The sequence below is a fragment of the Semicossyphus pulcher genome, unplaced genomic scaffold, assembly GCF_022749685.1.
Source record: "Semicossyphus pulcher isolate SPU_LCO1_2020_fin unplaced genomic scaffold, fSemPul1.0.p SCAF_13, whole genome shotgun sequence".
Classification (NCBI taxonomy): Eukaryota; Metazoa; Chordata; class Actinopteri; order Labriformes; family Labridae; genus Semicossyphus; species Semicossyphus pulcher.
The window spans coordinates 14,626,267-14,638,532 of NW_027211637.1; the positions used below are offsets into that span (position 1 = coordinate 14,626,267).

The 12,266-nt window shown below is 48.2% G+C and overlaps 1 protein-coding gene across 3 annotated transcripts in view; it reads right to left on the minus strand.

Moving 5' to 3' along the window:
* Window positions 1-12,266, minus strand: part of samd11 (sterile alpha motif domain containing 11) — a 59,400-nt gene that overhangs the window by 4,868 nt on the left and 42,266 nt on the right. For all 3 annotated transcript variants that reach the window (XM_069660499.1, XM_069660498.1, XM_069660497.1), the window contains exons 6-9: window positions 10,740-10,904; window positions 5,655-5,808; window positions 722-837; window positions 452-530 (exon numbers count right to left, since the gene is read on the minus strand). In XM_069660499.1, coding sequence (XP_069516600.1) covers window positions 452-530; window positions 722-837; window positions 5,655-5,808; window positions 10,740-10,904 — 514 coding nt within the window. The remainder of the gene's footprint in view (window positions 1-451; window positions 531-721; window positions 838-5,654; window positions 5,809-10,739; window positions 10,905-12,266) is intronic.

Sequence of the window (12,266 nt, forward strand, 5' to 3'; positions counted from 1 at the left end):
AAAACAATAAGCAGGAAACTGAGCCCCGCAGAAAAGAGAACTAAACAGTGCAACTCCGTATACCATGTATGATGTCATCAACTTGTCCATCCCCTCAATGTGAAATGTCAGGACAATTACCAGCTGTGTTCACTGTTCACTCATCAGATCACTCTGATATTTAACAGACTTTGTACGAGGGATCTGTCAGTTCAAAGTGTGTTTAACGCCGGGTCCACCAGGATTGGGTTTGGACATTTACATTCACACATGCAGCCCCTCTGGGTGATATGTCCTAATATTTTTAAGAATGCAACATGTGGAAAAGGGACTTAAGTCTGTGTCTACAAGCTTGCCTTCTCCCAAAAAAAGCCCCACCTTGACTTTTACCCCTTTTAATTTGCTATTAAACACGGCAACATAATTTCCTGTATTACTACATACTGTAACATTACAACACACATACACACACCTGGCCAGATTCTGCTTTCTTAACATCTCCTGCTGGCGAGCAAAGATCTCAGCTTGAGCTGGCTGGAGGAAACCATAACCTGTGATTGAAACAAGAACAAACAAATAAGAAAACAAACCTTTACGTAAACAGCGGCGTGTTGGTGCCTAAATGCTTTAAACGTGAGGGAAAATCAAGTCTACATGCCTGCCTACAAGTCTGTTGACTGCATACAAATTGGTACTATGCATTAGTATTATATATTTAGCTTTAGCCTCATCGATGACTCACCAGGGGCCTGGCAAAGAGCTGAGGGCATGCCCAGGAAAGGAGGCCGCAGGTGGGGTCCTAAGGCGATATGCGGGGCAGTTGGAGGTGACAGTAGGGGTGGAGGGTGAGACAGTTCTCTGTGGACAAGAACATGAAAAAGACCACATTAAGTTTAATTTCGCTGAATTCCCTAAAATGATTATTTAATGACAAAAGCAGTGAGTGTGGAGTAATGTATAATGCACGATTCCCTCTGTTAAAAGAAGAGTTGTAATAACTGTTTTTCCTCTGCTCTGAAGTCTTTCTTCGTGTGTGTGCGCGTAGCGTCACTCCAATGAATGTGGTGTATTTTTATCAGTGGAGCTCCAGAGGCCCCTGTGTCGCCCCAGTGCCTCATCAGTCTTGTCACGCCGCAGCAAGCGCCGCTGGCCATTGCTGTACCCTGGACTGCAGCCTTTCCTTCCCCTGCTGCCTCCCTCTCTCTCTCTCTCTCACACACACTCTCACACACACACACACACACAACTCTAGATCCACGCACATAATGAGGGCTGAATGCACAATGCCAGTGTGTCATGCTCCGACAGCTGGGGCGGCCCCTGCGTCTTGACCAGGGCCACGGGCTGAAGGACCTTCTAATTAACACTCATCCCTCCTCTCTTCTCTCCCTTTTTTACGCCCCTCTCCCTGTTTCCCTCCCTTTCTCCCTCTCACTCTCTCAGCTACATTGAAAGCAGTGAAAAGATGGAGCGTCCTGCAACCTCAGCTTCTGAAAAGGCCTCTCCATTATTGGCTTCGTCTTTTGTCCTCCTTGAGGGGGAGAGGCGCCTCTCACCTTTCTCCCCCTCTCCTCGTCTCAGGTTCTGTCTTACCCATCTTTTTTCTCTTTACTCCGCTCCTTCTACTTCTCTTTGACCTTTTATACCATCTTGTTCACTCCTTTCTGTTTCTCCACATTTCTTTCACCTCTCTGTGTATTTTTCTCTTCCCTCTTCATCACTCCATCTCATGCTGTCTCACTCCTCCATCCTTGTGTTCCCTCTTTGTATTTCTTTCAGATTCACTTTCTTTTTTCGCTGTTCTCTCTCTCTCTCTCATTCTGTACTTTTCTATGTGTTTCTCGCTGTTTCGTGCACATCTTCATGGGCACAGGGACATGATTTTGAAGGAGCAGATAAAAAGCTGTCAGAGGAGCGAGTCGTCTGCTCTTTGACCCTTTAAAGGTGTCAGGGTGTGCAGTGGATAATGTCGCTCTTTGCCCGCTGTGTGTTTCAAATCCCAACTTTTTCAGGGTCTTTCCCTCTCTCATTCTCCAGCTTCTTACCCACACCTTTCCTCTTCCCTCTCTCATTTCTCTCCTCCTGAGCTGCTGCTATCACACCAATCAGAGCTCAGCTGTGTGTGACTGCCGCTGCATACATGGGAAACAGGCTGAAGAAAACAACAAAATCAAAACCAACACCGGGATGCATGTAACCGCAAATATTGTTTTGCAAACGTGTTCAAATTAGCCAGCGCCTGTGAGTCTCCTGCCTAACTAAATGGTGAGGGAAAAGGAGAGAGCTGAACCGAGAGAGAGAGAGAGCACACATTCAAGAGCTGGGAGATGAGATGGGGGGGTTGGAGCCCGTTCTGTGAGGGTGGTGGTGGGAGAGGGGATGAAAACCATTCATCGATCGCCTCCGCCGCTGAAATGTTAATGCTAATCGTATAACCGCTCTCTCCGGCGGTGCCTCGCACTCCAGTGGCAGCTCCAATTAATCTTGGGTGAGGGCTGCGGCGCGTGACCCCGGAGCCGCGAGCCAGGGCCCCGCTAGCCGCTGCTTATGTAATTACACCGCCCAGTGTGTAATCACCTGGCCTAATCCCTCGGGGCTAGCAATTAGCCCTGCGACGCGCAGTTCCACTAGGCTACGCTAAGGCGCCCGCAAAACTCCCATCCGCCCCCACCATGGCTCCCGCATGCCAAACTCTCATCACCCCCCACCCCCTTTCTGATATTCCCTCTCTTTCTTCCCTCTCATTGCACCGCCTACCCTTGCCTACCGTTAGCCCGCAGATGAATAACGGTCAATTAAAGCTGCATGACTGGGGCTGCCAGGCGTCTGCACCACCATAATTAGGCCTAATCACGGGGAGTGAGAGAGACAGAGAGAGAGAGAGAGAGACAGAGGGAAAGAGAAAAAGAGTGTGTCTGACACTCCCCTCCACTCCCTTCCTCCGTCTCTCCCTCTCTTCCTCCTTTTATAGGAGGCAATTTTAAGGGAGGAGTGGCAGACATTAGTCGTTTTGCTCTGGGGCTGTGTGTGTGTGTGTATGTGTGTGTGTGTGTGTGTGTGTGTGTGTGTGTGGGTGTACATGTCTGTGTGAATCAGTGTGTACATGTCTGTGTGAGTGGTTTCTTTTGCCCTATCTGTGCATTTTGTTGGCAAACCACTAACATGCTATAAAAAGATGAGGCAAAAACATTCACCTAGTTTTTGCACGAGACTCAGAATAGGCAGACTCACAAATGTAAGGTGGGCTCATAATCACACAAAACTATATCACTGCTCTCTCTCTCTCTCTCTCTCTCTCTCCGTTTGTCTCTCTCTCTCTGCCTGCAGTGGGGCCAGGGGCTCCTGGGGAATTCACTGGTGTGTGACGACCTGTCAGAGTGGCGACAGCGGTCCCGTCCCGCTGCAGCCAAGGCAGTGTGTGTGTGTGTGTGTGTGTGTGTGTGTGTGTGTGTGTGTGTGTGTGTGTGTATGTGTGCCTGTATAAGTGTGTGTGTCTGTGTGTGTGTGTGACAGGGCTGCCCTTAATGACGGGAGCGTGGGGGGATTAGGAGCGCCGCGCGGCCGCCCTCGGCTCCTTCTCCGCAGGAACACATTTACACAGGAAGCTCATTAAAATGGATGAGGCTCCCTCCACGCTCTCTCTCTCGCTCGCTCGCTCCCTCCCTCCCCTTATCTCACACTCTCTCGATCTCCTCACTCCCTATTTTGGTTCATCTCTCTCAGTCACTTCGTCCTTTCGCCATCTCCTCTCTTCTTCTCTTTTGCCTCTCTCTCTTCATCCCCATTTAAAGCTCCCATGTTTTCCTCTTCCCGTCTCTCTCTCTCTCTGCTTTTCTCCATCCCTCCTCTATTTGCCTTGCAGATGCTTGGTGAGCTTAGTGCCATTTAAGGCCAGACAAATGGAGCGCCAGGCTCTAAGCCCATCGAGCGGCCCTAATGATTTGTTTTTAACAATGGGCCCTAATGGGCCCCAGATAATCAATGATGAGGGGTCGATGGAAAGGTGAGCCATGGAGAGAGTTAGAGAGGGGGAGAGCTTCCGTCACTTATTCACATTCTCAGCGTCCGTGTTTTTTCTGCTTTTACTCACCAATTATCCTAATTTTAATTTCCTCTTCAATTTGCACTCTTCAATCTCAGCTCTATTGTACATTTTCAGATATTTTGTCAGTTTACTGTTTACTTTATTGGCGGATGGTACAGTCTGGCCCTTAGACGGTAGAAGATGTGGAAATTACAACCACACATTATTGCGCACGTTAGAAAGGGGATTATTGTTATTAAACACAAAGACGGAAGCACCTTTAATTGTCTAAAAACACATTTTCCGTGCTAACTTTCGCTTTACAAAGGGCCGAGCCAAAAACTGACCCAGAGCTCACAAAAGGATGTGGCCAACAGTGAATGTGTCCTGTGCTGTTTCCCAAAATCAAACAGGCTTTGCATTTTGCTTTGTCTTTTTCTCTTTCCCTTATTGTTATTTGGACACTGGCACAAGTGATGGACAGGGCTCTTTAACATATTTACCTTTCGAATTTTTTTTATTTTCACTGTAAAAGCCATATTGAGGAAAAAAGGGTTAAAGAGGAGGCAGGGGGAGGTAAAGGGGGACGGAGTGAGGGAGAGATGGAGGGAGGGTGAGGCCTAGTTAACTCTCCCCGGTCCTGTGTGGCTAATTACTCTGTGTGCTGTCGGAGAACAGCCGCGGCTCACTGACTACATTCACGCTGCACTACTGGCCTCTCACACACACGCACACACACAAATTAGCAGACATATTCACAAAAACAAACCCAAATTCAATCTGCATAGATGAGCATGCACGCAGACTGCCAGCTTGAAAAATGGAACAAACAATCACACGCGAACAATCAGCCCCCCCCCCTCACCTCGACACACACACACATAAATACACCCCCACAGCCTCCCAGAGCTGCACCACACAGCGCCTGGCCGCTCAGCTTCCTGCTTATATCCCCACCCCAACTCCTCACCACCCCCTTCTCTGTCTCCCGCACGCACACACACACACAAACACACACACCCTCCTCCCTGCTGCCGCACCGCCGGCCCATTATCGATCCCCCGCCTCTCTCCGCGCCACATAAATAATCGACAAGCAATTACCCGCCCACTCCCGCTGCCCCCGGCTTTGTTTGGGAGGCGCAGGGGCCAGCGCTGGGGGGGAGAGGAGGGAGGAGAAGCCGGGGATGCAGGCGTGCAGCTCCACAGTTGTAGCCAAGAGGTTATTGGATCCTTAGTTCAGCCATGTATGTGGAGATGCACATGCATTCACACACACAAATAAACGACAGCAGCCAAATATGAGATCAGATCTTGGAAAGAAAGATAAGAACTGGTAAAAATATGGAAAGAAAAGTGCAGTGATGTGGTGATGCAAACTGGCAGGTGATTAACTCCTTCCACTCTTTCACCCGCCGTCAGGCTTTTAAACAAACAATATGGTTCCATTGTGGTTTTCACATTTACATGTACTCGCATCAACGGAGGCCTCCTTATGCAGTATGCATGTATGTGTTTGGATAATGTGGGTGTTGGGCTTTATTAAGGATGCTGACTGCTGGTATTGCGAGGGCAGGTTGCAGTTGCAGCGAGCTACGGCTGGGGATGATGGTCGGTTTGAACTTGACCGTGTGTTTGCATATGATTCTTACCTGTCGGTGTAATGTGCGTCCCGGTGCTGCGGCAGACCCTGCTTCCGTCTCTGGCTGGAGGAAGATGAGCTGCCCGCAGAGGGAAGGTGAGCTTCTAAGACCGCTGGATTCCTCACTGCTGCGGCCAGTGCCTCCTGCCGAGCGCGCAGCATGTCTGAATAAAGAAGGAAGGGGCGGAAGAGGAGGGGGAGATGAGAAGATTGAGTTGACATGGCAAATATGATGAAGGATTAATTGTTGCGGCAGAAAAGAAAAAAGACCGACTCAGATGAAAAAAGCAGCGTTTGGAAGAATTGAGGAGAGGAGAGAAGGGAAAAGAACCAATCTAGTATCCAGTTGGTCTCGTCTTTGCTTAGATATTAGAGTGCAGCTTTTTATGGAACAGAGATCCGTCAGACTATACATTTCACCAGCTCATAGTTGATGGCTGTTGCACATTAGCTTTGAGTGTTAACATTACAAGTTTTCAGGCTAAACCCGACGTGAACCATACTTTACTAAGTTGTTGTTCATTGTCCTGCAGTGGTGAATGTAACTGCAAAGTATGCAGATAGCTCATAAAACTCAAATACTGAAAATGTTTGTCACGCACTTTCTAATCCCCATGCTACATCCTGCTACGCATAAAGGCACACACACTGAACGAGGATGAATAAAACACATTTTGGTAGAGGTTTATGAAATTAGCACGTAGCGCTAAAATCCATCTTTCATGCGTCATGACTGAGCTGACCAGATTCAGGCAAATGTGAATAAAGAGGTGGAAGCAGGAAGATGAGTAGGCACAAAGATGATGCTGTGTGATGATGTTATACGAGTGAGCAAAAAGCAACTTCACACACCGGGCTCAGGATGTTTTTACCCCCCCACAACACCTTCTCCTTCTATCTCTGCCGTGCCCTCTCTCTCCACCTTCTGCCCTCCACCACTCGCCTCGTCCCACTTCTCGGCTCTTCCCCCTCCCTCCCTCACTCTCCCAACAACCCTGGTTCTCTCGCCCTCGTAGGAGAAGAGGCCTCATCATTATCAGCCAGGCCAGGCCACACCAGGAGACATGGCTTCTAATGAGAGAAAAATCCATCCTGCTCTCTCTCCTCCCTCTCTCTCTGCCTCAATCTATCTATCCTCTCTCTGCGCTCTTCCCCGCTCGCCCTCCTCCCCCTCTTTTTTTAATTAGACAGATCCCGCGGGAGCTAGGGGCCATTTCCGCCGCCGGTACGGGTGTGACGTGTGTTTGTGTGCGTCTGTGTGATTTAGGTGCTTGTATGTGCGTGCCTCACTGTGTGTTTCTGTATGGTGTGTGTGTGTGTGTGTGTGTGTGTGTGTGTGTGTGTGTGTGTGTGTGTGTGTGTGTGCTGAAGCAGTTGAGCAGGCGCCGGGCTGGGGGTGTGTGGGGGGGTGAAGCGACAGATATTAATGCGGCCTAGCTCCGGTGTATCGATCTGTTTGCTGCGCCAGGCCGCAGGGGACTCGGCTGGCGGCAGACAAGGGTGTGTGTGTGTGTGTGTGTGTGTGTGTGTGTGTGTGCTAGTGGGTGGATGGGTGAGGCAGGGGATGGGGGGTAGTGAGAGATAAGGGAGGGATCAGAGGGAGCTGGAGCCCCAGAGCGCACACACATACAGACACACAGTCAGTTGTGCACTTGCATACATGTTGCAGGGGTGACAGGGTGGAGGAGTCGACCTCTGTGAGTTTCCTGTGGTCACTTTCACACCTCACCAATTATGTTGTATGACTGGGTCAGGTGAACGGGTACTCCAGCAATTTAATATCACTCTTTCATAAAGTTTGGGGACTTCCAAGCATCAGATTTGAAAACGAATGGTCAAAATCGATGCTGCAGACCCCGAGATATCCCCTCTGTACTGCAGCGGAAATATCAACAAGGGAGAGAGCCAGGCTGCAGACCTTAATGAGGGTCGAGCTCTCAAAACGCTGGAATCTACACGTCTCATAGTCCAACCAAGTCCAGTTGCCTTTTGGACTAAGCTTAGAACTACCATGACCTGTATGGCTGAGAACCTTCACAGACATACACTTCTCATAATGCAACTCAGTCGTGTCTTTCGCTTAACTCACACACCTGCACAATCAAGACTCGATACAAAAGACCCCATCCCCAGTCTGAGTAATACTTTGTTTATGTAGTTAATTGAGTTTGACCAGGGTCAAAGCCAAATTCCCCCAGCTGAACTCCACTGACCAAAACTACTCACCACACTTTTGTTTCAAAGATATTTAGTCTAAAAATATGAAAATCAGGTGTAAAAAAATACTCGCAATAAGATGCGAGTCCTCAGTAGTAGCTAGGGTCCTGACTTTGACACGTACCATCAGTGCCCCGGACAATACAAGTTTTATAAAACGTGCAACATTTATTTCATTAATTTGCCATTATTCCATTCTTTTTAACCAGTATATGTTTGTACAGCTTCACTCCAACATAGAATACCCCCCCTTTCTATTGCCAATTCTCTTTCATGTGAAATGAGAAGAGCAGGGTCACCTGGGGCTCTGCCCTTCAGAGTGTGTGTGTGTGTGTGTGTGTGTGTGTGTGTGTGTGTGTGTGTGTGTTCAGTAGGTACTCAGATGCAGGATTTCCCCCTCTACAACTCTTCGTGTTGCAGCTGCTCGAACACAAGGGGAGAGTCCCTCCAACTGCAAATTAGTAGCCTAATTGAGGACACACACACACTCGCACACACACACTTCTTCCTTTGCATGAGTTATTTCGGGAGGTCCCAGTTTACCACTCGGACCCATACCGCTTATCCCTCTATTGTGCCACCCCATTTTTCTCCCCGCCATCATTCCTGGAGTCGGGCCTAAATCCTCTCGGTTAAGCCGGGTTTTTCTCAGTACGAGAATGCAGAGGAGCGCTGCACTGATACAGCTTGGCCGGCCTCCTGATGGATTTGGTGGATTGGCAGGTACACAAAAGCCGACATCCATCCGCTAAAACGCACCATACACCAGAAAATTAAGTATCTTTTCAGGAAGCGGTATTCAGCCTGTATCACAGGCTTAGCCAGCAGTAAATATGTGGCGGGTTTGTCGCACTGACTGCGTTTAAGTGTCTGTACTTTGACCAATCGCATGCTGGAGTTTTCAGGCTCTTTGGGATGATGATCAGAAAGAGAGGTTGTGTACAGCTTCATGTTTCAATTCAGACAAAACTATAGAAGACAAAACAGAAGCACAACCCTTCATCAGCCCCTCCCTCCTCTTTCATCTGGATCTCTACCCCCTCCTCTCTTTCTCTTCTCTCTCTTCCTCACTCTGCTTTCATCATAAGAAGAGGGAGGGAAAGCCCTCCTGGCCATTTCTACAACCCCCCTCCCTCAACTATCCCCTTCCCTACTCTTCTCTTGCCCATCAGGTCCGGAGAGAGCCTCTCAAACAACACCTTGCACCTACACATTCATACACACATCCACACACAAGCACAGTGCGTTCCTCCTCACCCCTGCCTCTTTCACGCACACACTTTAATTTTCTGTGCCCTACACTTCAAACACATGAAAGGATGCTCTGCGGGGACCAAGGCTAAAGGGAAAGTTGGAGGTGGGGGTAAGGAAAAGGAGGCGGTGAGGAAGGTGAGGGGGGTAGAAAAGCAGTGCTTGAGATGGAGATGTATAGGAGAGATGGTGGGGGCAGCCCAAGGGGGAGGGAAGAGGGGGTCACAGGGGCCCCATCCGAGACCAGGTCAATGTCAAGGGGCTCTCGCTGAAGTGATTCACATCAGCCTTTCAGGAGACAAAAACAGCCGTCCCTCTGTCCCACCTACTGGACTGTTTGTGTCCGAGAGTGTCAGTTTCTTAACAAGCTCCAACTACTACATGGAGAAAGACGGGATGGATGTGAATGACGAGCTATTATAAGTTTAATACATAAACCTGAAGGAAGGGAGCGAGTGAGTCTGTATTGCGCCAGTGCGTCTGCCTCATACCAGCAAGACTTCTGGGAAGGGAAGCCAATGATCTGACTACACTCTGGGCCATAAAACCCCCCACAATGCACTGCCTCTTGATTCTAACTCCTCTAAGATACGGGGGAAAGGCAATTAAAGCATTTATAGGCTTCGCCCCCTAGATTTGCGGCCAGCAATTAAAAATCATTACTAATCAAATAAAATAAAAGTAGCTCAAACTACAATCTGGCCGGGGCATCGATTGGATTTATGCTACTGCAAAAGAGCACATAAAGACTTGTAGGACTAAATGTTACATTCTTTACAGAAATGTGAGAAAAAGGTGAACATTTAATGGCCGGCACAGTTCAATGAATGCAGAGCCAACTTATAAAACACAAACGAGGCAACTTCTTTCTCTTTCTCGCTATCAAACTGCAATTCTCTTAAGCTTAAAGCAGTGAGTTTTATGTGTCGGTAGAAATAGAGAAAAACTGGGACACACTGGTGGTTTCCAGGGTGTTTGGAGATTTAGAGGGTTGGCAGGCAGCCAATGAGAGCTCCCGGATCAATCGTGGCGTTGATGCATGCGACGGCTTGTGGGTGTTGTTAACAACGGCGAGCCAAGGTGGTCAGAAATCACCATGAGTGACACTTTGACACCGGGTGGGCAAGCACCACAAATAGAAATGTCAGCTGTCTCCATGGCTGGGCTTTTACGATGGCAGCAGTGTGGCACACCTTAACATGGAACCCTGAACACAGCGCTACACTCCGGGGTTACAAAGCAGCACTGCATCTCACTGACATGATGACAGGTGATGGAAGAGGTGACTTTTTTTTTTTTTTAACAGAAGCTGGTGAAGTTCTTCTAAAGGAAACGCTTTTAAGTTTAAAGTTAATCTCAAGTTTCTTCAGACTAACTTTAAAGTAACTTCAAAATAAATGGAAAAAAGGGAAAGTATCTCAAGATCTTTCATGAGTCGTTTCTTAACGATAGAGAAGGAAACCATTTCTCGAATTTAAAAATGTGCACTGACATATTGATGGAGGAACAAGGTAAATCTGAGACAACTGTGGATGTTTGAAAGCCAGTATGGTGATATTAAGGATTGATATCGACCACACACACACGCACGCACACACATCGACAGATACAGAGCATGTAGACTGACCGTGGCCCTGGAGACCCATGCTGCTTGCCAGCTGGTAGAGCCGTTGTTGCTGCTCCTCATAGGACCCTTGCTCACTGAGCGCTGACATCATGCGCCTGTAGTGCTCCTCGGGGCTCATGTGTCCGTGGCTGCCGCCTGCCTCCACCACCGGGCTTTGGGAGTTCTCTGAAGAGAGGAGGGAGATAAAAACAGTGGCGGTTAGCATCAAATGCATCAGGGGTGAATACTTAACTACCCATTTAACTTAATGGACCATACTGAACTCTCTTTTCTATGATTGTATTCATCCGCATTCACTTGAATTAAATATGCAGCGTCAAACAGCAGCAAGGGGTCAGACAAAATGTTTTATGTTGCATATTTTTGGTGGTTGGACTCTGATGAATGAGCTTCCTAAAATGTCAGCCAGAAAATACGCTCGTACACAGATCATTCATCATGAGGACATAGCTGATGGAGGGGACACCTTTTCGGTTGGAGCTGTACAAAGATAGCCATGCATTGAAAATGGTTTCAGACTGACCCTTGCATGACCTCACTCATCTCTGATAAAAAGCACAGCAGTGACATTGACATGGGGTGAAAGGTTAAAGGTGAGGTTTTAAGGTGTTTTTTTAAGGAGAAAAACTAAATTAAAAAATTAACAAAGGTTCAGCTTCTTCCACCATGTGTATGTGTGTTCTGTATGTGTGTACTGTATGTGTGTACTGTATGTGTGTACTGTATGTATGTGTGTCCTGTATGTGTGCGTAATGCTGCTGTGCTGTGTTTATGCTGTGTTAAGTGTTTTGAGGATGATGTGCTGTATGATATCCATCTAGCTGTCAGTCCCCACACTTAATCTCTCCCTCTGACCTCCCTCCTCCCTCTCTCTGTCAATAGTAACATGATCTAAGGTAAGGGCGGTGGGGGATAGGGGAAGGTGGTTGGGGAGTTAGTGGAGGGAGAAAGAGGATGAGGAGGAGGAGGAGGGAGAAGCAGAAGAAAGCAGGGGTTATTTTTACCACCCTCCTTCTCATTGAAACCTGAGCCTGGCCCCGGGCAGGCGAGCAGGAGTGGCGCTGAGGAGCGGAGGTGGTGCTGCTGGTGCTAGTGGGGGAGGAAGCAAGCATCTCTGTCTCCACCGCCAAGCTCCAGCTAATCCACCTAAGGTCCTCAAGTGTATATGTGTGTTTGTGTGTGTGTGAAACTAGTCTGTGCCTGTCGAAAGTTTTCTCACTCTCTAAACGCAGCGGGGGGTGCCGACTTTGCAACAGAAAGAAAAACAGACATCGTTTACACAGCAGCATCCAATCACTCCGGCTCCATCCGAATGCTACGCTCTCTTTCTCGCTCTCTCAATCTATTTCTCCACCTGCATTAGTCATTACAGCACAGTTGAAGAAAAGATGTGACACACATATAGAGACACACATACAGGTGCAGAGTCAGGGTTTTGGTCCGGCCTTAAGACACAGGATCAGCAGTGTTTAGAAAAGGCTTCAAACCAGACACAAAGTTTCTTCATCTGTCTCCCTCATGCGAATA